The sequence below is a fragment of the Trachemys scripta genome, chromosome 6 (assembly GCF_013100865.1).
Source record: "Trachemys scripta elegans isolate TJP31775 chromosome 6, CAS_Tse_1.0, whole genome shotgun sequence".
In the NCBI taxonomy this organism is placed as follows: Eukaryota; Metazoa; Chordata; order Testudines; family Emydidae; genus Trachemys; species Trachemys scripta.
Genome location: NC_048303.1, coordinates 34,201,785 through 34,226,682, shown reverse-complemented (window position 1 = coordinate 34,226,682; position 24,898 = coordinate 34,201,785). Strand labels below are relative to the sequence as shown.

The 24,898-nt window shown below is 41.0% G+C and overlaps 1 protein-coding gene across 6 annotated transcripts in view; it reads left to right on the top strand.

Moving 5' to 3' along the window:
- The window catches only part of PDE4D (phosphodiesterase 4D), a 648,504-nt gene that overhangs the window by 460,394 nt on the left and 163,212 nt on the right, over nucleotides 1-24,898 (top strand). For all 6 annotated transcript variants that reach the window (XM_034773684.1, XM_034773681.1, XM_034773683.1 and 3 more), the window contains exon 3: nucleotides 19,238-19,274. In XM_034773684.1, the coding sequence (XP_034629575.1) occupies nucleotides 19,238-19,274 (37 nt within the window). The remainder of the gene's footprint in view (nucleotides 1-19,237; nucleotides 19,275-24,898) is intronic.

Below are 24,898 nucleotides of genomic sequence, written 5' to 3'. Positions count from 1 at the left end.
CAAATAAGAGATTGAGCCATCTATCTGATTGGTCAGCATTTCTGAAAAGCTGCTACTCAAAGCAGAAAGCAAATAAATAAAATATCATATCATAATAAAATATACAACCAACATAATTTCCACAGAATCCTAAAGTACGCCTTGTTACAGGCAGAATTCTTAAAAATTAATTGTAATTGTGCAAAAAAATGAAGTGTACATAAATGTAAGGAAGGGGTGAGCAGAACTGAAAAGTTATACCTAGTCATTTTATACTAATGCTATGTGAAAAATTTAATGGGATACATTGTTGGGATACAATAAAATGTATATGGCTCATCTGAGCACACATTATCCTATATCTGAGTTGCATATTTATCATTAAACCTTAGTAAACACGTTTCTGTTAAGTTTAATTAAATCAAAAAATTTGAATTTAAGAAGGAAATGAAAAAAGAAAAAGAAACAAAAACAAGGAAAAGAGAAAGAAAGACAGTAAAGAAAAAAAAACAAATATTTAAAGATCATTTACATTTATTAGTTATCCATTCATGATATCTTTGTTATGATCCCTCAGTATTACCTGTTCACCTCAGGACAACAAATATAGCAGCACTTCACAGACAAAAATAAAAACAAGAAAAATAAATAATGAGGAAAAATGGACTGAGTTCCTGCTTAATTTTAACAGATGAATATTCTTCAGGGCAGCATGCACACATAAAGTTTACATTAACACAGGTATAAAATGTTGACCATACAGCAAAAAAAAAGTCCAGATATTTATCATTCAGAGTTACAGCGTGAGCAATGTGTAGCCCAGCAGTTAACATTAACACAACAGTGATCTTTGACAAACAAGATCACAAATCTTATTTTCAGGTCCGTGGTGGTTGTGAATGTAAAGACTGTGCAGCATTTTGGTTATTTAGTCAAAGGTGGGGGGAGGTCTAAGAAGACCTGGCACAGGATTCCAGAAGTGCTTTAAAACAAGTAAATGTGAGTCAGGAAATAATAGTAATAGCAGGAGTATAATGATATATCCAACCTTATTTTTAATCCTCTTTGTCTGCAAAATGATGCCAATTATTATGTTTATTACCAAGCTTTTCTTGCAAGTAGTCATAAACCCAGTTGGTCTCTTGATTTTAAATCAGGATCACTGGCAAGTCTCTTCTTAGTCAATAATTGTGAGATGTTGCTGAATTAATGTGAGCTTCCATACTGTGCTCTGATTCTTACCATTTTCTGAGCCCCCAAACAAATTACAGATGAAGACCTTCATGGCAAAGCTTACTTGCTTGGATGCTTTTTGTACACTGAATATCCAGTCAAAGAACATAGCAAATTCCACGTGGAATTCCAAATTGCAATTTGCTTTTTGGTGACATTCAGTGTGTTGCCTTTTGATCTGTGAAGCTTAGATACCTCTGAGACCATTTTCATCCTATGGACCCTCCTAACAGTTGAGAACAAACTTGGGCATTTTCCTCAGTTTCCCTAGATGTTAATGGTTAGGGTCAAGGCAGGGTTACATTCAGACGGATTCTGGCAAAATCAGTTGTTTTATGAGTCTTCAAGATGAACAGCTCTAGCTCAAGGAATATGGAGGCCCTGACAAGCCTGTAAGCTCCTTTCAGCAAAGGGCATTTTTTTCTTTCTTCCTTAAAAGAAAAAGGTAAAGGGGAAAAAGATGGATTAGAGGAGGAAAAAATGCAAACTTCTAACACTAGCATCATAAAAGTCAAGAAATCAAGCATGCAAAGTCTGGAAATTCCAAAAGTTAAGGTAACAGTTGTTGCCATATTATTTACTTTGCCATTTTGCAATTTGTTTATATTTTTGAGTTTTGGTTAAATAGAAACATTAATGTTTCTTTCTGTGTTGTTAATGCATATCACAAAATATATACACCTCTACCCCGATATAACGCTGTCCTCAGGAGCCAAAAAATCTTACTGCGTTATAGGTGAAACCACGTTATATCGAACTTGCTTTGATCCACCAGAGTGCGCAGCCCTGCCCCCCCAGAGCGCTGCTTTACCGCGTTATATCCGAATTTGTGTTATATCGGGGTAGAGGTGTAGGATATGCAGTTTAACTGGATTAATATTATAGGAGAAAATTCCAGAAACTCCGACTCTTGAGTGCTGATTTCTCAACCTCAACAGTGCATTAAACTCTACCTTTACGTAATTCACAAAATGTACATATGTACTTGGAGGAAAATAATATATTGACTTTAAAAAAATTAGAGATGTTGATTTCCATTACACATCAACATAAATTGGGGTTTTTAAGATAGCACTTTGGATTTCAGGGGTCACAGGCGACAGAAAAAGCAGTAAAGAAATATTAAAGTGAAACACAAATGTGTAGTGTTATGAGTAAATATAGTCAGTAGATGGCAGTATTGATGTATTAAATTCATGATCTTATTATTTAATTAATTATTTTGGATTATCACAGTGGCTAGGAGCCCCAATCATGGACCAGGACCCATTGTGCTAGACCCTGTAAAAACACGGAACAAAAAGATGTTCCTTCTCCCAAAGAGCTTACAAGACATACAGATAAGAGACAACATATAAGACAGCAGACAACAGATGGATACAGACAGATAGATGAGGGAGTACAAGGAAACAATGAGATATTATTGGTCAGCATGATGGGCAATGATTTCAGCACACCAGCAGCCTAAATACTGTCAAGTTTTTTATAGGCATCACAGCAACTGAGATTTTAAGGAGGAATGAAGAGGTAACTTTGTGGATGTTTACAGGGACCACCTCTGAAGTGTGAGGGGCAGCCTGGGAGAAAGAATAAAGGTGCATGTTTGAAAATTTAGCAAGTGGGTGAAGGAGGCTGGCATTATGTTGTATCAACCAGGCAAGGTACTAACAACTTCAACAGGACTTTATTTTTACAGTGGAAATCTCTTTACCAAGTTGCTGCTGTTGCACCCTCTGTAACTCTCACTCAGCCTCCTCAACTCCTCCCCGCTCCTTCCTGTTTCCTATCCATTCAGACTTCCAACAGCCAGTGGTCCCAGTTCTAATAATCACAAGCAGCATCTAAACACCACACATTACTGGCCAGTCAGAAATGGGAGTCAGCATTTTGATATTGAATGAGAGAGGAAAGGCAGAACAGCGAAGTATCACAATGTGGAGGAAAGATAGGAAGAATAGGAATAGACCAGGGGTTGGCAACCTTTCAGAAGTGGTGTGCCGAGTCTTCATTCATTCACTCTAATTTAAGGTTTGGCGTGCCAGTAATACATTGTAACATTTTTAGAAGGTCTCTTTCTCTAAGTCTATAATATATAACTAAACTATTGTTGTATGTAAAATAAATAAGGTTTTTTCAATGTTTAAGAAGCTTCATTTAAAATTAAATTAAAATGCAGAGCCCCCTGGACCGGTGGCCAGGACCCGGGCAATGTGGGTGCCACTGAAAATCAGCTCACGTGCCACCTTCGGCACGTGTGCCATAGGTTACCTACCCCTGGAATAGACCTATATGGCTGCATCAGGAGCTTTTGAAAGTCAAAAGGAAAGCCATACCAAAAGTGGAAACAAAGGTACATTGCTAAGAAAGAGTGTAGAAGAACAGCACATGTAGGACAAAATCAAACAGGTTAAGGGACAAAATGAGTTACAACAAGCAAAGGCATAAAAAGCAATAGGAAGTGGTTCTGTAAATATTTCTAATGTAAGACAATAATGAAATAATGTGTGGTTTCATTACTTAATGGGGAAGGAGAGCAAATAACGGATGACACAGAGAAGGCTAAAGTTTAATGCCTTTTTTTAATTCACTCTTCACTAAAAAAGTTGGTTGTGACCAGGTGCTTAACACAATTAATATTAACAAGGAAGAAGGATCTCGGGCCAGAACAGAAAAATAACAGGTTAAAGAATACATAGATAAGTTAGATATATTCAAGTCATAAGGGCCTGATGAATATCACCCTAGAGTACGTAAGGAACTAGGCAAAGCAATCTCTGAATCATGAGAACTCATAGAGGATTGCTAAGGTACCAGATTACTGGAGAAGGGAAACATAGTACCTATCTTAAAAAAGGAGTAAAAGAAAGAGCTGGGGAATTATAGACCTGTAAGCCTAACTTGGATACTGAACAAAGATACTGGAACAAATTATTAAACAACCAATTTGTTTAAACCTGGACACCAACTGCTTTGCTGCTCACTTGGAGGCTGTATAGATTGCAATTGCTTTTTCCAAAGGGTTAATTTCCATCACTTTTTCTGGCTTCTCTCTTATTTCTTACTGCTTTCTGCACCTCCTCATGATCTGAATAACTGTTAGCTAAATAGTAAATGTAATATATTAGATATCTTCCTAAAACATCATACTGTCTGACTGGCATCTTCTCGTTGAAGAATCCACTCGGAAATATCCTCACTCATTTTTAGCTTGGCAGTCCAGTGATTGACCTGTTTGCATTTGGAAACAGCAATAAAACACCCATGGCCTCCTCTCATGTGAGGACTTAGGATGTGAGGTGACAGATATTTTCTTGTAGACCTGGCCAAGGTGTGTTCTATATGCCTTTCCACTGCTCCCCAGAATCATTCAAAAGCTAGGATAGAAAAAGCAGCAGTGATACTATTTATGCCTTCTGACTGAAGGTGCTGTGGTTCAGAGTACTCATTAACCTAGTGGTGAACCTCCCAATGTCTCTAATTCATAGAGGAAATCTGCTAGTGTAAAGACCAGTTCTCCATCCAGGACCAATTCTCCATCCAGATTAAAAAATGGATAGTTGGATGATGTGATTAATACTTTCATGGATCCTAGAAAGAAGTCAACAAACAGAACTTATTCTACTAGCTGGTGCAAGGTCCATGTTTTAACTACCATATTAGAGGGAGTGGAGCATAGGACTGAGTGCAGTAAGGCCTTCATGTAGCTGTAGAAGAGTGTCTACGCTGCAGAGTCCCGTGTTCTCCATGTGTTTGGGAAAAGAGAATTTTCCACAGATCCTCACATTAAGTGCTTTTTTAACGAGACTATCCTTATTCCACCCCGACAAGGTCCTCATTCTGGTCCTTGCAAGGATCATACAGTTAACTCCTGTTGGAACTGTGACTATACTTTTTTCTATTAAAGTGATGTTCTCGTTAGCTGTTTATCTCCATGACTTGAGTTTTTGAAGTTGGGTGCTTTGTCTGGTGAGACCCAGTGTTGTATCTTTGACTCGGACAGAAAAACCTCACAACCTTGGAAATAACAGGGTCTTTCTGTCATCTGACAGAGATGGAAAATGATATCCAAATATTTGGGTTTATTTTTTCAGGATTAATTATCCCCATGTTCCACAGTAGAAGAAAACATTGTGTTTCTCCCACTCATCCCCCAAAGTGTAGTTTACACAATCTGTAATTTAGGAAAGTAGATTGGATATGGAAGTTGACTGAAGTGGAGAGAACTTCAGGTGGCGCGGCTTTCCCCTACTGCCTATGACTGACAGGTCTGGGTTTGTCCTGAAGTTACAAACAGGCTGAAATACCCATTGTAGAGGAATTATGGATCTTATTACTCAAGGAAAGGACATTTTCAGGTAAACACAGATAAATGTTCTTAATCCTGCACTGTTTGTTCAGGTAGAACTTGCATTGAGTGCAAGTTTAAGCCCATGAAGGGAGAGCTCCTTGAAGCTTAGTGGCAGTTAAAAGTCGGCCAACCAGTTGAGCTACTATATAAGCTTCATCTGGGCCTTTACTATTAAAAAATTTAAATATATATTGTTTTCAAGAACAGAAAGCCAAATTACCCCATGATACAGCCTATACTCATATTTCTGAGCTAGAAAGAACTCTTATAATAATACACTGCAAGTAAACATGATGTCAGTTCTTAGGGTATGCAAGAAAAGCATTTTCCTTAAAGATGATCTGCAAAAAGTTTTCAATTTTAAGATGTTTGTAAGATTCAAGGAGAGGAAAAAATGCATAGTTATGAAAAAATTGAATTAGCTCTATATTTTAACAAAATTAGAAACAACTATTGGCTTCCTTAGATTCTGAGGAATTTGGACTGCAGATTTCCTGATTCTTCTCTCAGAATGAGTGACATAAATATGTACAAGGGATGAAAAGAACCATTCTATTCTGAACCTCAAGTTTCATTCCCACTACTATATATGTTTTCTTTTGATCAATTTGATTAATTTCAACTTAGATGTGAGTGTTTTTCTGGAGAATTTCAGTAAAACAGGGGCATATTTTATTTATTAAAGCAAGAGAAAAGTATTTATGTCCTTTTAAGAAAAAGATGCAACACAGTTTTTTTGTTTTTAAGATTTTATATTTAAATTGGATAAGCCTTTAAGTTTCATACTTGCTCTAGACTTTGGCACCATATTTTAAAGAAATCCTGATAACCCATTTTTAAAAAGTTATAAACAAAGGATAACCGAAAAGTTAATTAAAATGAAGACCAGTGCCTGAGTACTATGCCATTTCCAATTGCTTGCAATATTTTACAGAAATTCACAGGGTGTCAAAGGCAAAGTACTCACTACGATCCCCTTTTCAAACAGGTTTGTGAAATAAGGCTGAGTTAATTCCCTTTGTTGACTATGCAATCAGTCAGTTTTTAAGCAAGAAAAGGGTGTGTTTCTTTATGACCATGGGATTTTTTTTCATGCATTTAAATCCAGGATCCCCTATGTCTTGCTCACTTGTCTTTACAATACCATATAATACTGCATATTTTTCTTTCTGACATACAAGTAGAATTCATTTTATATTATTAAAAATGCAGAACCATCACTGGTAGTATTACTTAACACATAGAATTCTTTACTGCAAAACACACTACTTCTTCCTTTAATAGTTTTAAGGAGTCTGTTCTTCCTTTGTTGTGGAAATATTAAATGTTTAAAACAAGTTACTCACTAATACTATGCTTAGCAAAGAAAACTGAGTTCCTAAACCTTCTCTTTAGACAAAACTAATGCGGTTGCAGGAAGCATGTTACAATAAAAAAGATTCTAAATTGAGAGTTCAATTAATCATAACAGTCCTCTCCTGGCTTGCTGCATAGCTTCTGCTAATGCGATAATGGGAGTTGCGTGTGTGTGCACCGCCTCAGGGTGGAGCGGTGTGGAGAGATAGCCCTCTTAAAACTGAAAACTTAATGCTCATTGGGAAACATCTTTGTCCAGCTTCCAGCTCAGTGGTCACCTGATATGCACAGGGACTGAATTAACTTTACTATCAATCCAGACGAAACATTAGTTCATATTTCATCCCTTAGGGCACAAAAAGCTTCTTGCGTGCTTGCATTGATGATAGTTTTGTATTTACCGTGGAATTCATTCTCTAAAAGATGAAAAGTCTGAAATGGTATGTCCTTTGGTTTGTTTCCTTTGAACATACCTATTTTATATTCATGTACTTTTTCTTGACTACCAGAGTTAAGGAAATGGTTAAAAAGTGGGGAGGGGAAAGAGCCTATATGAATTAAATTCTGTATACCTCTGATATATTCACCCAAAGCACTGTGAGTTCAGTAAAATTAGAATTGTGAAGCCAGCACATAAATCTGACACTCAGTTGAGTCATTCCCCAAATGCAGATGGCATGATAGTGCCAGGCACACGGAGAAGCCTGCCATTTTTTCTGCTCTCTATCCTTTGAGCTGAGATTCTGCTGGAATGGCATCATAATGTGATAATTCAGTTTATATTGTGATATCATAACACAGTTTGGACTCAAATTCCAGTTTGGCTATCACTGTAGCTAGAACCTGATCCTGAGTAGTCAGTATTTCTCTAGACCATGCCTATTATACGTGTATAGTTCTTTCCAAAAGCTTCATCAAGTCCTATAAGGTTTTAACAGAGCAGACATCACAAAGTCTAGGCGTGGGGTACTCAGGCAATGTTACTTCACATGCAGTACTCATGGGTTTCGCTCCTGCTACAGTTATTGTCTGGTGTATATGCACAACAAAACCGTAGGGCTTACAGACTGTCTTCTCTAACCCTGCATCCACAGGCTTCATACCATGTCTGAACCAGCCTCTTTAAGAGAGGTGGGTGGATGTCATGTTTAATCCAAATATAGAAGTACACAGTGAGGATGGGGTTGTAATAGATTTTTTTTTGGTTCATCCTGAAGACCATAATAATATTCATAGATTCTAGGACTGGAAGGGACCTCGAGAGATCATCGAGTCCAGTCCCATGCCCTCATGGCAGGACCAAATACTGTCTAGACCATCCCTGATAGACATTTATGTAACCTACTCTTAAATATTTCCAGAGATGGAGATTCCACAACCTCCCTAGGCTATTTATTCCAGTGTTTAACTATCCTGACAGTTAGGAACTTTTTCCTAATGTCCAACCTAAACTTCCCTTGCTGCAGTTTAAGCCCATTGCTTTTTGTTCTATCCTTAGAGACTAAGGTGAACAAGTTTTCTCCCTCCTCCTTATGACACCCTTTTAGATACCTGAAAACTGCTATCATGTCCCCTCTCAGTCTTCTCTTTTCCAAACTAAACAAACCCAATTCTTTCAGCCTTCCTTCATAGGTCATGTTCTCAAGACCTTTAATCATTCTTGTTGCTCTTCTCTGGACCCTCTCCAATTTCTCCACATCTTTCTTGAAATGCGGTGCCCAGTAGTGGCCTTTCATATATTGTGCAATTTTTTGTGTGTAAACAGTGTAAGCTCGGAGTCCAAGCACATCTACAGGGCAAATGACATTTTCCCTATATTTTGTTGTTTGATAAATTTTAATACATGAAACATATGCTGAAAGAGACCTTACAGTGAGATGCAGCATTTAAAAATGGGCCAATTTTATCACCCTGTCACCCCATTTATCCAACAGTCTAAGTTCCCAGCCCCAGAGCACAGTCAAAGGATGCCATTTCCCCAGGGTTAATAACATTGAGCACAGCCTTTTCAAAGCCTACTGCCTGGCTCCACCCTTTTATGAAAGTATTTTCCAGCCATAGAGCACCATGCAGAGAATGCCAGCTGGCTGCTTGGCTTTCTCATCCAGTACAAACCCTGGGGAGATAACTGGGTGTATACCAGTGTAATACTCTACTTTAAAGTGATATAGAATTTCAAGATGCTCTTAATGTATTATCTCACCATATATTGTGTACATTTGTGAAAATTAACCAGTTCTGTGGGATTTTAACTGGATACATTAGAAACCACATTTCCAAACCCACCTGTTTGCACTCACATATTTGACAATGTGGGCCAATATTGTTACTTACTACATTCTTTCTTATGTGGTATTCAAATCACTGAAGGAAGGAATATGTGATTTTCCCTCAAAGTTCCATCCCCCACGCTGTTCACTGTCTGCATGAAAGCTCATAGCTTGATCATATCTAAACAAATAGATGAGAACTGCATGAGTATGCCTATGGGATCTGGGAATCACACCCCTAACTCGTAGTCTAGATGTACCCTTAGTTAGGGTTCTCAGCAGGGCTTCTCCACCACTTGAAACTGTACAAAATACAGGAGCCTGTCTGCTCACAGGATTGAGCTGTTATCACTGCATATTATGCCCATCTTGCGCTCTTTATGTTATCTGTCTGTAGGATGGTGAATCAATTTTATTCTGGCCCCTTCGGTGGTAACAGCCTTTAATGAAGTGAGACCTCATTCATGACACCTCCTCAGGAGTTCCATCCTGGCAGGCTCACACTCATATTTCAGGAGGATGACTTTTTAACTGCTGCGGTGGTCCCAAGGGGGTGTGTGAGACTCTCACTTTATGAATGTCTGTCTTGACCTATCTCACACCATTGTAAAAATAATCTGAAAACACTATTTTTTTCCAGTTGTACTCTGTCAGTCCTGTACGCATCCAGTTTTCTAATGCCCTTTTTGTTAAACAATTCTACATTACTTGGTTTTATATAATAGCTTGTCTGGGTTTCTTTTTTCTGTTTCACTATGTCTGTAATTATTCTATATTATAGTTCGGTGGCAGTGCCCCTATAGTTCAGGTTGAGTCACAACTTCTGTTTAAAGTTGACCATTCTAGGACCTCCATAAAAACAGGCTTAGTTGGATTCCTTTGAAATTTGGTGTGCCTCAGTTGGATGCAGGGTAGGATTTAGTGACCTAACTTTGAGGTAATTTGACCAAGAGGCTGCAAAGATATAAGCTGCCCCAAAATAGCCATTTTACAAAAAGTTTCTAGGCACTGTTTCTTTGCCCAGAGCTAGAGCTCAAACTATTGATGTGGGTCAAAATAGTTGGTCTGTTGAGTTTTACCCAAGACAATGCACGGCACCCACTAAATCTTCGGGAGACCCTAATTGAAAATGATATTTAAGAAAATGTACGTTCTGTACATTCTTTTTGCGCCAATAAAGAAAAATGGCTAGAGGGTTCCAATTCCCCCCATTTTATATGCTTTAAAGCTCAACTCTTCTAAGTGCTCTAACATCTGAATGGTTATACAGATGGCTTTGAGATTTGGTGTGCCTAACGTGGGTATGCCTAACACAATGACTGCTCCTGGAGTGTATGTAAATAATTCCATTGACTATTGCCAGCTCCAGAGGAACAGAGGGAAGGTGGTGTGCCGTGGACAACATATTTTTTCCCCTTTTTGTCCTTTAGTAGTGTTAGGTGGAAACCTCTGGGTGAGAGTGAATAGGTTGTAAAAGGAGGTGAAGAGCTTGTACATTTCAGCGACTGTGGGGTTGGCAGAGTAGAGCTATGTGTGTTAATGATGTGTACCAGGGCATTGCTAAAATAAGGCAGAGTTAAGATTTTATGGACAACTGTAACTGTGAATTTCCTGGTTTTCAGAAGTTTACGTTTTGCTCAGGTCAGCATTCTGCACGGGGACGACATACCATCAAGCAACCTTAACTCCACCTTAATGTAGTTTTTTGCCACTGAATTTTAGTAAATGTTGACCACCCTGAATGCCTCAGCATGGAGACACTTTTCAAATTCAATTATAATTATTATTAAATGTGTCCAAGTGCCCTGTCAGTGGCTTTTTCAAAATTTGCCACCACACCTTTTTGCACGCAAAAATCTAAGTTATGAGAAATAAATGGAAGTGTATGAAAATTGTTCACTTCTGGTTTTGCAAATTTTCCCCCATGTTTTGTGACACTCACAGTCACCTGCTAGTAATTATTCTGTGAATAGTCTTTTTTTCAAATTAAGCTAATCTTTTCAAATTTCTTGTGCTAGTAGAAAATTATTCTTTACATACCTATTTTCATATCTGAGTTCCATAGAAAGAGATTAACAGATAGATACCAATATCCCAGTGAGTAAACATGGATTCTGCTGAATTGTGTCATGCTAATAGGGACCCGAACTATTTCTCCCAGCCTTAAAGGTTAACAACCTTGTCTATGTTTAGAAGCTTGTGTTGTACTCTACATGGCTTACATTTCTTCTTTTTTCTTTCTGGAAGTAGATGAGGGACACCAGCCTCCATACCACCTGAAAGGGAAACAGCAGGATAACTGTAGGTTGTTGTGTTTTAATACACAGCAGTACCCTGTAGCTCAATAGGAAATCATATATGCTTTGCAGTTTTCCATGAAAAGGATCTTTGTTTGTTTTGTTTGACTTCTTATTTTTTGTTATGATGAGATCCAAAGATACAGGGCTTGATTCATCCCCCACATATGGAATGGAAGGCAACTTGTACTCACGAAAAGATTCACCCCTGTGGTATGACCAACATGTGATATCATTGCCCACTCCCGAGAGAGAGAGACTGTAATGAATCACTTCATCTCCCTGGTGCTTTAGAGACACCCTCTCTCTGGCCATTCCTGCTCATTTTGTGGACAAGCCCAGCCAGATCCTGGTCTCTGGCAGAATTGGGGATTGAGGGGTTGCCCACAACACAAGCTGATTTTTCTGTCAATGGGTCTGGCCCACAGTGTGCTAGTAGATTACTTCGCTTTGTGTAAGCTTCGATACTTGAGCTCTCAATGATACACTTTTATCAAAATAATTGCAATTCCTGTAAATTGCATACTTAACTGAAGGAGCTTTTGAAATGTGAAAATTAAATACCTGATTAGTTTTAGTTGATTAAACGAATATGTAATAATGTCCACTCTAAAGAGCAAAATGCTGCAGCATTCCTCCACAACTGAGTGAAATACAATGCATCAAGAACTCAAATAGTAGAAAGAAGTAAAAACAAAACAAAAAAAACCCACCACTGGAGAAGGCTAAATCATCCTCTCTCATGGAAAAAACTATTCAAATTCTCAAATACGCTGGCATTTATTCCTTTGGGAGGAGAGGGGTGGGGCATGGAATGGGCAGGAAGCACAGCTTTTGAATCCCACAGAGTCTGAAGATCTGTATGAAAAAGAAGCCACAGCAGCATGGCACAGTAGATAGCACATGAGGGGCTGCCTTTCTATGCTGCTGCTGCTCCAGCCCCTGCTGCTACCTGGCAGCATGACTTGCTGTGATTGGCTGAGTCCTCTGCAACGGAGTCATATAGCAATAGTGCAGGGGATGCTGCAGTAGCTAATGCTTCCTGAGGCAGGGTTAACCTTCATGAGAGATCCAGGTGCCTTTCCAGCAGACCAGATAATGCCATGAAAGGGCAGTCTTTAGTTTAACCCCCTATTGACTCCAAAGCATGTTACAGTCTATGCCGGAGGTCTCATTGGATTCTAGGAAGTACGAGGAATGCTCTGGGAGTGGCATTCTCTCACCTGTGCTCCTATTTATTTTTTAAAAATAATTTTTAGTAACAAGGAGACTTTCTGATACATGAAAGGATACATTACTTCCTTTTCTGACAGGGCTACTAGATTTGTAGATGGGGAGAAGCAGTAGACATGATATATCTTGATTTTAACAACGCTTTTGACACAGTCCCACATGACATTCTGATAAGTAATCTAGGGAAATGCAGTCTAGATGAAATTACTATAAGGTGGATGCACAACTGGTTGAAAGACCATACTTAAAGGGTAGCTGATAAATGGTTTGCTGTCAAACTGGGAGGGTGTGTCTAGTGAAGTCTCATGGGGATCAGTCCTGGGTCTGGTATTGTCCAATATTTTCATTAATGACTTGGATAACAGAGTGGAGAGTACACTTGTAAAATTTGCCAATGGAGTTGGGGTTGTTTGCACTTTGGAGGACAGGATTAGAATTCCAAAGAACCTTGACAAATTGGAGAATTGATCTGAAATCAACAAAGTACTACACTCAGGGAGGAAAAAATCAAATGCACGACCACAAAATGGGGAATAACTGGCTAGATGGTAATACTGCAGAAAAGGATCTGGGAGTTATAGTGGATCACAAATTAAATATGAGCTGAACATGTGATGCAATTACAAAAAAGTTAACCTCATTCTGGGATGTAATAACAGGAGCATCATCTGTAAGACCTGGGAGGTAGCTGTCCCACTCTGCTAGGCACTGGTGGGGCCTCAGCTGGAGTACTATGTCCAGTTCTGGGTGACACACTTTAGGAAAGATGTGGACAAATTGGAGAGAATTCAGAGAAGAACAACAAAAATGATCAAAAGTTGAGAGAACCTGACTTATGAAGAAAGGTTAAAAAAGCTGGGCATGTTTATTCTTGAGGAAGAAAAGAGTGAGAGGACACCTGATAACAGCCTTCACATATGTAAAGGGCTGTTAGAAAAAGGACGGTGGTCAGTTGTCCTCCACGTCCACTGAAGGTGGGACAAGAAATAATGAGCTTGATCTACAGCAAGGGAGACTTAGTTTAGATATTTGGGAAAACTTTCTAGCGATAAGAGTAGTTCAACACTGGAACAAGCTTCCAAGGGAAGTTGTGGAATCCTCATCACTAGAAATTTTTAAGACCAGGTTGGACAAATACCTGTCAGGGATGGTCTAGGTTTACTTGTTCCTACCTCGGCACCTTGACTTGATGATCTCTTGAGATCCCTTGCAGCCCTATACTTCAAAGATTATGTACTTTGAGCTGCCCTCAAATTTTTAATGTGTTGCTGATTTTTATATTGACAGCTCGTAACTACATTATGGAAGACAGGTGGTAGTTTGGGAAGCCAGGGATTTTGGTAGTTGAGTAGTAGAAATTTGAAGTATTTTCCACTTGTAAGGTATGGGAGGCACTCTGAATGTTTGTTACCCATGAGTAAGGCTACGTTTATGTCATGGAGGTCATGGAAATCACGGAATCCGTGACTTCCAGAGACCTCCGTGACAATCTCTGCTTCAGCCTCAGGGGTTGCAGGCGACAGGCGATTGCAGCGACAAGCGACAGGAACCCCTGGACAAAGTTCCAGCAACAGCCTCGCATGGTGGGAGAGAGACGCCTCGGGCAAATGGCTGGGGTGTCCCGATTTCTCTTTGGGAAATATGGTCACTCTGCAGCTTCCAGCTGCCATGGGCGGAGGGGGAACCCCACAGCTCCCGGCCACCATGGTGGTGGGGGAAACCATGGAGCCGCAGCAGCAAAAGTCACAGACAGGTCACGCCTTCTGTGAATTTTTGTTTATTGCCCGTGACCTATCCATGACTTTTACTAAAAATAAACATGACAAAATCTTAGCCTTACCCATGAGAGGACTGAAGCTTTTGGCAGTAGGAAGAGGATGCATCTCCAAATTCCCCTCCCAATTTTGGGTAGAGGCAGCAGTGACTTGAAATTTTGGGGACATTACTGACCACCCACCATGACCTTAGATAACTTTTATAACTAACTCTTTTGTTTCCATGACTCAGCTCACCAAGGATGGGGATCAGGATAGATTAATGAGAACTCCTTACACATTGGTTTTAGGATAGTGCCTCTGCACCCAGTGACAGGGTCCCACTGAGGATCAGACCCTTCAAAAAACATGCTGCTTGGGCTTATTTTTATGGACATGCTCAGCTGTTTATATGCTTTTGACCCAAGTAGTAGATAGATTGGATTGACATCAGACAGACAGGAGAGTGGCTTACTTGAAAATTCAGGGATTCCAGCTGATGCACAGACAGTAAAAAGGCCAAACAAGCAAGAAGGTTTTATTGAAGAGGAGGTGAGCAAGCTATTATGCAGCAAATAACACGACTTCCCCCAGTCTGGAGGTGTAAGAAGCATCATCTGTACGTAGGCTAGATATAGACTAGAGTGTAGCCCTGCAAGAGAGATCCCAAATAGTAATGTGGGGGAGTAAAGGAAAAGGGGGATTCACAAGCAGAGACCTTGCCACAATGCATCCCTATGAGATATTGTTTCGCTCTGTCACTAAAGAATGTTACATAGCTCATAGGCAACAGTGAATGGAAATGAAGAGAAAGACTGGGCATGTTTAGTCTTGAGAAAAGAAGACTAGCAGGGACATGACAACAGTCTTCAATTGTATTAAGGGCTGTTATTAAGAGGATGGTGATTGTCACCTTCTGGCCTTCTGAGTGGGTCAAGCATTCAGCCTAACTGTGACAGGCTCTGCTAAAGAGAATGAGCCAACCCAGACCTATCTGTGAGTACTTAATTGCCTAGTGGCAGTTAATTAGCTAAGGAACTCTTTGGTCTAATAAAGGGTTATGAGGGCTCAGTTAGGAGGTTCCAGAAGACAGGGAGCCCTTGAAGAGAGGGACTCCTCAGGACAGCTGGTTAGCACAGGCTCTTCAAGACAGTTTGCCCACCTCTTCGCCTCTTAATAGTTTGTGGCAGACCCTCAGAGCCTCTCCTGCTGCTGCAATGCCCCCCAGAAACTTGTGCAGTTAGGTCAGAAGCTGTTGGGGCAGACCCCCGCCTACGGCTGTAGAGGCTGCTGGGCCCAGTGACAGACCCTTTCGGATGGGAACGGTCCGACACCTGGAAGGACTGAGCCAGGCCAGGATGAAAGGCCCTGCATGCAGCCAAGACTTGCTCCCTGGGCAGGTGATACCCCCAGTGGGGGCCACCCTTCCCAGTTGTCCTATCCAGACAGATTGACACCTGCTCCCTGAGCCTCAAGGTGGGGCAAGCCCCAGCTCAGCACCCTTGGAGCTGCTCAGCTCAACCATAACAGGATCTGGGCACCAACAAGGGCATCTCCTAGCCCATAGGGCCCCACTTAACAGGCACTGTGGTGCCCCCACTCTCTACAAAACTACCTGGACTGGGGAAGCTGATCCCCCTTACATAGGGTGTGGCAAACTCCTTCTCACAGGACAGATTGGGGGGTCCCTGCACCATGGTCCTTGCACCCTCACTCTGGCCCCACGCCCAGCTCAGCCCAACATGTTGGCCCCTGCACCACCCATTTGCCTGCCTGACCCCGGCCCTCACCACCTGCCCAGTTCCCAGCACCCGTGCACCCCCGCCCACACCCCTGCCTGGCTCTTCACACCCACAGACTGCACCTGCCATGCAGCACAGCAGCCACACCTGCTCCCCCGCAGTCTGCCACCTGCACCATTCTGGATGAGCTGCTTGCTGGGAGCCCTGGACACTGGAGTTGAAGGACCAGCCGTAGTGGAAGTCCAGGATGGAAGCTGGGGCTAAGGCAGGCGCCAATGGCTGTCTGAGCAGCCTGGCTTGTGGAGGCCAGGTGCAGAGTGGAAGGTGTGAGCTAGGTGCTGACATGAAGCCAGGCAGGTAGTGACACTTATGGCCAAAGCCACAGCCATGCTTGCAGTACTGCCAAGGAGCAGCCCTGAGCCGCAGCTACAATCTTGCCCATCCAGAGGGTGGGGAGCAGCTGGGGAAGGGGTGGGAGTGCTTCCCTGGCAGCCCAGCTGGCAACCATTTCCTGCTCTTCAGAACCTCAGCTGGCTCCATCCATGGTCTGGTTCCATCCTGCTCTTCAGAACCTCAGCTGGTTCCATCCATCCTGCCAGCGTCATCCATCACAGAAATCTCCATCCAAGTCTGCCTATAGCTAGGGCAGCCTCTGTTGGTTAGGGAGCTCACCAGGAAAGGGAACCTAGGAAGAGTGCTCCAAGACACAGAAGGTTCTGAAAAGGAAGAAAGAGCTATGAGTGCCAAGCCCCTAGGGAGACCTGTCTGGTTACCAGACAGCAACAGGAACTATATGCCTTTTCATAGAAGAGTTGCTATGGTTTGACCTCTGTGGGGACCCTGAACCCAGAAAAGGACCCCTCTTCAAGGTGATGGCAAGATGCATGGCTCCAGGGGCTCGTCCCAGGTCAAGAGGGCCTTACCGGTAAAGAGCCTAAGACAGAGGAAGTTGATGGATTTAGGTAGGGCAGACAGATTAGAGTGAACTCATCCCCACTTGGCCCCAGCTAGGATGGTGGGTTAAAATCTTGTTTACATACCACATTTGGCCTTTTGTTAAATAAATTAGACCCCTTAAGAGGTTTGCCAGCTCCTTCCCTGACCATGTCAGGCATGCCTTCACCTACTTCTGCAAGACTCCCTCCCCCTTAAAATACACACTTCTTCCCCCTTAAAACCTACTTTTCCATTCACATAAATATTAATACAAATGATGACAATAAAAGCAACTAGTAAAGTGTATGCTAGACATCACTGGTCACTCACTTAAATTTTGTTTCATCCTATTCCCCATCCTTTGTTGCAATGTCCCAGAACATCAAAGGTATTTGGGCTCCTAATTTCTATTTGATCTGGGCCTGTCTGCTTATATTCAGAGCTTTTTGGGACCACGATGTTGCAACACCTATAAATCACCTGCTATGTTGTGGGCACTGTCTAAATAATAACAGTCGCTTTCTAGCAAATCAAATGCCAGTTAAATTTCTATTTTAATCATAAAAGTTCCTTAGAAGTGACCTTTTTATTACTATGAAAAGTCCCCTTCTAAACACACTCCCTCTTTCTCTCATATATACTTAAATTTTCCCAGTGGAAGGAAAGCTCCCTTATTAAAAATAGGTTTAAAATTTTAAGCACGTTAAAATACAAACTGTCAGTAACAATTTTGGATGAATGATTTCAGGTGCTAAAGCTGCAATCTATAACCTGTGTGACATATCTATTGCACAATAAATGAGGCATATTAAAAACAAATTATTATTAAATTATTTCTTTGTGAATCATTTTCTGGCTTTTATTGATTGTTCTCTTTGCCTTATTTTAAAAATAAAAATTAGAAACTCCTAGTTCCAGCTAGTTGGATAAAGCTAGCATTATTATTTTGTCTGAAAAGAACATGGGTGCCAGGTAACTCTAGAATTAGAGCCCTTATTCTATAAAAGTAATGTTAGACAAATTGTTCATAGATCACGCAGCAGTTTATATATAGTTATTGGAGCATATCTGGGGGGAAATATTTCAAATGATGACTTATCGGACTGTGTATATATCTGTCATGAATTAATTACAGTATATTCATTATCAGTCACAGTTTTGTGAAAATTTAATTAAAGAATGGATAAACTGTATGTATACATCAGCCCTCCAAGTTTCTTTGCCCTGTGGTTACTTAGTACCTCTGGTAACTAAATGTAAAATATCGCACACAGGCCGTGACTATATGTGGTAGTTTATGTGTAACTTTGAAATTTTATTCATCAGCGAAGTGGGAATTACTTTAGACCATAACCCAGTTTCCTCTAACAAGAAATTTTCGTTACTGAAGAGATGATAACCCCCTTTCCCTCCCTCCTCCACTAAGACACATCATTATGACACCTTGCGTCTACATCACCTATCATGGTGTGGGTGCGGTTGCTACAGCAACAGCACACATTAAGTAACACTCCCATATAACTTCAGATATGTGAGTCAGTTTTAAAGTTTAACTAGGTTTTTATTAGTCTGTGATGTAGTCCCCAGTCATCTGCAGTTACTAGCTTGTCCAATGCTCACAAATTATAATCTGTTAGTAACACTTAATGCAAATCACTTTCAATATTTAGGTGGGCTGGGTTCCTCCACCAAAACTAATTGTGGGTGCTACCAGCCACATAGGCATGCCTGGTTAACTCTTATATGAAAGAGATTCCGTTTAGTTTCAAAGAAGGAGGGAAATGGAAGTTTGGGAATGTGATCTTTGCTGATTCATCCTGTCTGTCTGTGTTCATCTGTCCAACAAGCAGCGTGAAAATCAACTGGTTCTCCAGCGGTCCCATAAAGACACCACGTGATTGGACAACTGCTAAATGTTTTCCTTTCAGAGGCATTTTTAAAGCAGCTGGGATGAATGGATGTTGAGGAATAAGACTAAGGTTAAATAAAGTAATTTATAAGACTTAATTTATGTCCCGATTTTTTTAACGTAGCTTCAATGAGAATAGTCATCAATAACATCTCATTTATAATTTTGTTTATTTTTCAGACATGGAGATGACTTGATTGTGACACCATTTGCTCAGGTAGGCACGACTTACCATATATACATATGAAATAATAAGATGAGTAATCTAATTTTCAGGTTATGTTACAGTTTACATTTGAAGGGCCCTACGGTCACACCCATTGTTTCCTGTCTCTTATCTTGAAATCAGATTTCTTGCTTGATTCGGGGAAGGAAAAGAAAAAACATTGTCAACAAGCTGATTCTGCCACAGATGTTACCTATAGCTCTTTTTTATTGGTTTACCCCTGATTATTTGTGTAGTAGAAAGCAATTACATAAACTACAAAATAACCTAGTTTCATTTCTCCTCAACTATTGTATCAAGCCATAGTGCTATTGTGCCATCAACAGGACAAAACTGTGATCTCCTGCTATTAAAATGTCAGTATACTCTGTCATCATCAGTTTACTAGCCACTTTCAGCTCTTTATGTGCAGGTATTTTTATATATAACAATTCTCCACAGAATATGTTCACTTACACAATCACATATATTAATTATTTAGTTTTGATTCTTGTAACCAGGTTTTGTTATGTTTTACAAAATATCAATTCAAATATAATTATAACAAATATAAAGCATGGGTACATTTTAACAATATAGGTGTCTTATGATATATCAATAGTTAAGTATTTCAGAGTTGAATTTCTGAACTCTTGGGACCACATTTTCCTCTCAGGTAGATGTGGGCATCTCTCACTGAAGTGACTGAGAGTTGCCTCTGTGTATCTAAGGGTAGAACTAAGCCCATGGAGCTGTATATGATTGGAGACGAAAGAGGAGAGGAAGGGTGAGGCATAGTAGAATAAAGTAAGAACAATGTCCTCCTTCAGTTTGAGCATCCAGATTTTCTTATCATGATGTTTGTGCATGCGGCACAGGAGCCAGCAAACAGAGCTGTAAACAGAGGAGTTTGAGTGGGAGTTTGCAAGGGGAGTTTGAGGGGAAGACTAGGAGAACCAGGCAGAGGAACAGACAGCCTAGTGAGGAGAGTGTGTGATGTTCTGGCAGTGTTGTGGTGCTTGTTGGGGGTTTGTTTTGCTGTGGGGGGTGGTGTTTGTTTCCCAGACTAATAGGACTTAGGTGGGAAAGCTATGACAGATACAGAGGCAGCAGTGGTAGTGACCCAAGCAGTGGAAGACACAATGAAGATGACTGGATGTGGAAACTGATCCTGGAGGGGGCACCTGAAAAGAGTTTTGTCTGCATGAAGTGTCGCCTGATAGAGCTGATGGAAGAAAAGATAAGAGGATTGGAGATGCAGGTGGAAACTCTGGTTGAGTTTAGAAGGGGGTTTGAGCAGATGATGGAGCAAAGACATGAGGAGGCTGAAGGAAAAAGCTCATACTTGCAGATGGAAGGAAGACTGCTGGGTGAGGAAAGTGGACAGTGGAAGCATGTGACTAAGAGAACCAGGCAGAGGAAAAGACAGGCTAGTGAAGGAGAAATAGAGCTCAGGAACAGGTTTGCAGAGATGGAAAATGAAGAAGGGGCACAGCAGGTGGTCACTGACGGTGGGAGGGCAAGGAAAAAGAGAAGAGCAGCTAGTTCTGTAGGAAGAGGGGAAAAGTCAATGGAGATAACAACACCAAATATGAGCCCCAGGAGGATACAGGATGGGTTGCAGAGGATTGCAAGGGAGAATATGAATCGAGAGGACTTGCAGCCAGAGGGAACAGGGGATAGACCAGAGAATCGCACCATCGCCAGGAAAAGGCAGGTCTACATGATTGGGGACTCCTTACTGAGAAGAATAGACAGGCCTGTAACCAGAGCTGATCCAGAGAACAGAAGGGTGTGCTGTCTGCTGGGTGCTAAGATACGGGATGTGGACCTGAGGCTGAAGAGGATCCTGACGGGAGCGGGAAAGAATCCACTGATTGTCCTGCATGTGGGAACAAATGATACGGCTAGATTCTCGCTGGAATGTATGAAGGGAGACTATGCCGGGCTGGGGAAGACGCTCAAGGAAATCGAGGCTCAGGTGATCTTCAGTGGGATTCTGCCTGTTCCTAGGGAAGGGCAGCAAAGGTGTGACAAGATCATGATGATCAACAGATGGCTCAGGTGCTATAAGGAAGGCTTTGGGATGTATGGCCACTGGGAGGCATTCATGGACAGAGGATTGTTCTCTCAGGATGGACTTCACCTGAGTAGGGAGGGAAATAGACTTCTAGGATGGAGGCTGGTGCAACTGATTAAGAGAGCTTTAAACTAGGAATTTGGGGGAGACGGTTGGGAGATGTCCAGGTAATCTCCACGCCGGATTTTAACATTGAGAGGGAAGAAAACGAGGTAAGAAAGGATACAGCCAGGGATAGGAGAATGGACATGAGGAAAGATAGTGTAGATACTAGTCTAATAGGTGATACTGGCAGTAGAATGTCTGTGCCTAATCGGGTAAAGAATGTGAGCGAAGCCAAACAGCAAAAATTAAGATGTTTGTACACCAATGCGAGGAGCCTAGGTAACAAAATGGAGGAACTAGAGTTACTGGTGCAGAAAGTGAAACCAGATGATATAGGGATAGCAGAAACATGGTGGAATAGTAGTCATGACTTGAGTATAGGTATTGAAGGGTATGTGCTGTTTAGGAAAGACAGAAATAAAGGTAAAGGTGGTGTAGCAGCATTGTATATCAATGATGAGGTAGACTGAAAAGAAATAAGAAGTAATGGAATGGATAAGACAGTGTGTGTCTGGGCAAAAATCACACTGGGGAAGAAAGCTACTAGAGCCTCCCCTGGAATAGTGCTTGGGGTGTGCTATAGACCACTGGGATCTGATTTGGGTATGGATAGAGACCTCATTAATGTTTTTAATGAAGTAAATACTAATGGGAATTGTGTGATCATGGGAGACTTTAACTTCCCAGATATAGACTGGAGGACAAGTGCTAGTAATAATAATAGGGCTCAGATTTTCCTGAATGTGATAGCTGATGGATTCCTTCACCAAGTAATTGCTGAACCAACAAGAGGGGATGCCATTTTAGATTTGGTTTTGGTGAGTAGTGAAGACCTACAGAAGAAACAGTTGTAGGGGACAACCTTGGTTTGAGTGATCATGAGCTAATTCAGTTCAAACTAAATGGAAGGATAAACAAAAATAGATCTGTGACTAGGGTTTTTGATTTCAAAAGCGCTAACTTTAAAGAATTAAGGAAATTAGTTAGGGAAGTGGATTGGACTGAAGAACTTGTGGATCTAAAGGCATAGGAGGCCTGGAATTACTTCAAGTCAAAGTTGCAGAAACTATCAGAAGCCTACATCCCAAGAAAGGGGGAAAAATTCATAGGCAGGAGTTGTAGACCAAGTTGGATGAGCAAGCATCTCAGAGAGGTGATTAAGAAAAAGCAGAAAGTCTACAAGGAGTGGAAGATGGGAGGGATCAGCAAGGAAAGCTAGGGATAAAGTGAGAAAAGCCAAACGCCATGTAAAGTTGGACCTTGCAAAGGGAATTAAAACCAATAGTAAATGGTTCTATATCCGTATAAATAAGAAGAAAGAAGAAGTGGGACCACTAAACACTGAGGATGGGGTGGAGGTTAAGGATAATCTAGGCATGGCCCAATATCTAAACAAATACTTTGCCTCAGTCTTTAATGAGGCTAATAAGGAGTTTAGGGTTAATGACAGGATGACAAATGGGAATGAGGATATGGAGGTAGATATTACCACATCCGAGGTAGAAGCCACACTCGAACAGCTTAATGGGACTAAATTGGGGGGCCCAGATAATCTTCATCCAAGAATATTAAAGGAACTGGCACATGAAATTGCAAGCCCATTAGCAAGAATTTTTAATGAATCTGTAAATTCAGGGGTTGTACCGTATGACTGGAGAATTGCTAACTTAGTTCCTATTTTTAAGAAAGGAAAAAAATGTGATCCGGGTAACTACAGGCCTGTCAGTTTGACATCTGTAGTATGCAAGGTCTTGGAAAAAGTTTTGAAGGAGAAAGTAGTTAAGGACATTGAGGTCAATAGTAATTGGGACAAAATACAACATGGTTTTACAAAAGGTAGATCATGCCAAACCAACCTGATCTCCTTCTTTGAGAAAGTACCGTATGCAGTTCTGATCTCCCATGTTTAAGAAGGATGAATTCAAACTGGAACAGGTACAGAGAAGGGCTACTAGGATGATCCAAGGAATGGAAAACCTGTCTTATGAAAGGAGACTCAAAGAGCTCGGCTTGTTTATTCTAACCAAAAGAAGGCTGAGGGGAGATATGATTGCTCTTATAAATGTATCAGAGGGATAAATACCAGGGAGGAAGAGGAATTATTTAAACTCAGTACCAATGTGGACACAAGAACAAATGGATATAAACTAGCCATCAAGAAGTTTAGACTTGAAATTAGACGAAGGTTTCTAACCTTCAGAGGAGTAAAGTTCTGGAACAGCCTTCCAAGGGGAGCAGTGGGGACAAAAGACATATCTGGCTTCAAGACTATGCTTGATAAATTTATGGAGGGGATGGTATGATGGGATAGCCTAATTCTGGCAATTAATTGATCTTTGACTATTAGCAGTAAATATGCCCAGTGGCCTGTGATGGGATGTTAGATGGGGTGGGATCTGAGTTACTACAGAGAATTCTTTCCTGGGAGTCTGGCTGGTGAGTTTTGCCCACATGCTCAGGGTTTAGCTGATCACCATATTTGGGGTCGGAAGGAATTTTCCTCCAGGGCAGATTGGCAGAGGCCGTGGGGGGTTTTCGCCTTCCTCTGCAGCGTGGGGCATGGGTCACTTGTTGGAGGATTCTTTGAACCTTGAAGTCTTTAAACCATGATTTGAGGACTTCAGTGGCTCAGACATAGGTTAGGGGTTAGTTGTGGAAGTGGGTGGGTGAGATTCTGCGGTCTGTGTTGTGCAGGAGGTCAGACTAGACAATCATATCGGTCCCTTCTGACCTTAAAGTCTATGACTCTATGTCACAAAATGAATATTAATAAAATATAGTTATGAGAACTTCAGTGAGCTAATCAATAGGACAGTGTTTACCTGGGATCCAAATTGGTCTGTCAGGACTGGATTGGCACCTACCTGCATTAGAGATCATCTTGTCATTCATGACCCACCATAAAAGTTGATACTCTGAAACCACGCGGCTGACAGGGCACTGGGTGAAACTCTTGAGAGTTGGCGATAAGGTTTTCTCTGTTCTCCTTTTATTGGAGGAGAAAAGACTGAGCCTGACCATTTGCAGATTGCCAGATTGCAAATGCTTTCCCACAATAACTGAACACAAGGAATTACAGCTGAAATAGCAACAAAAAATGTTGCAATATTCCTCTTAGCCCTATTAGGCCCCCGACAAGAATCCAGTACAACACACACACACACACACTCTCTCTCTCTCTCTCACACTCTCTCTCTAGACCAAGTTATCTATAGCTGTAACTCTATTAACTTGAATTGAGTTATATCTGGAGAAAAATTGGCCCAGTAAGGAAAACTTTCACCCTAGGACTGGAAAAGAGTTGATGCATTATCAAATTTACTATTTCTAGACATCTTTATGCCAATCTTAATTACACTATATAACATTCAAATAAGACTGGTTGTGAGCTCCCTAGGAAAACAGTGAGTAGACAGACTAGGTTAGGTTGACTGACAAAACACCTGTTGGC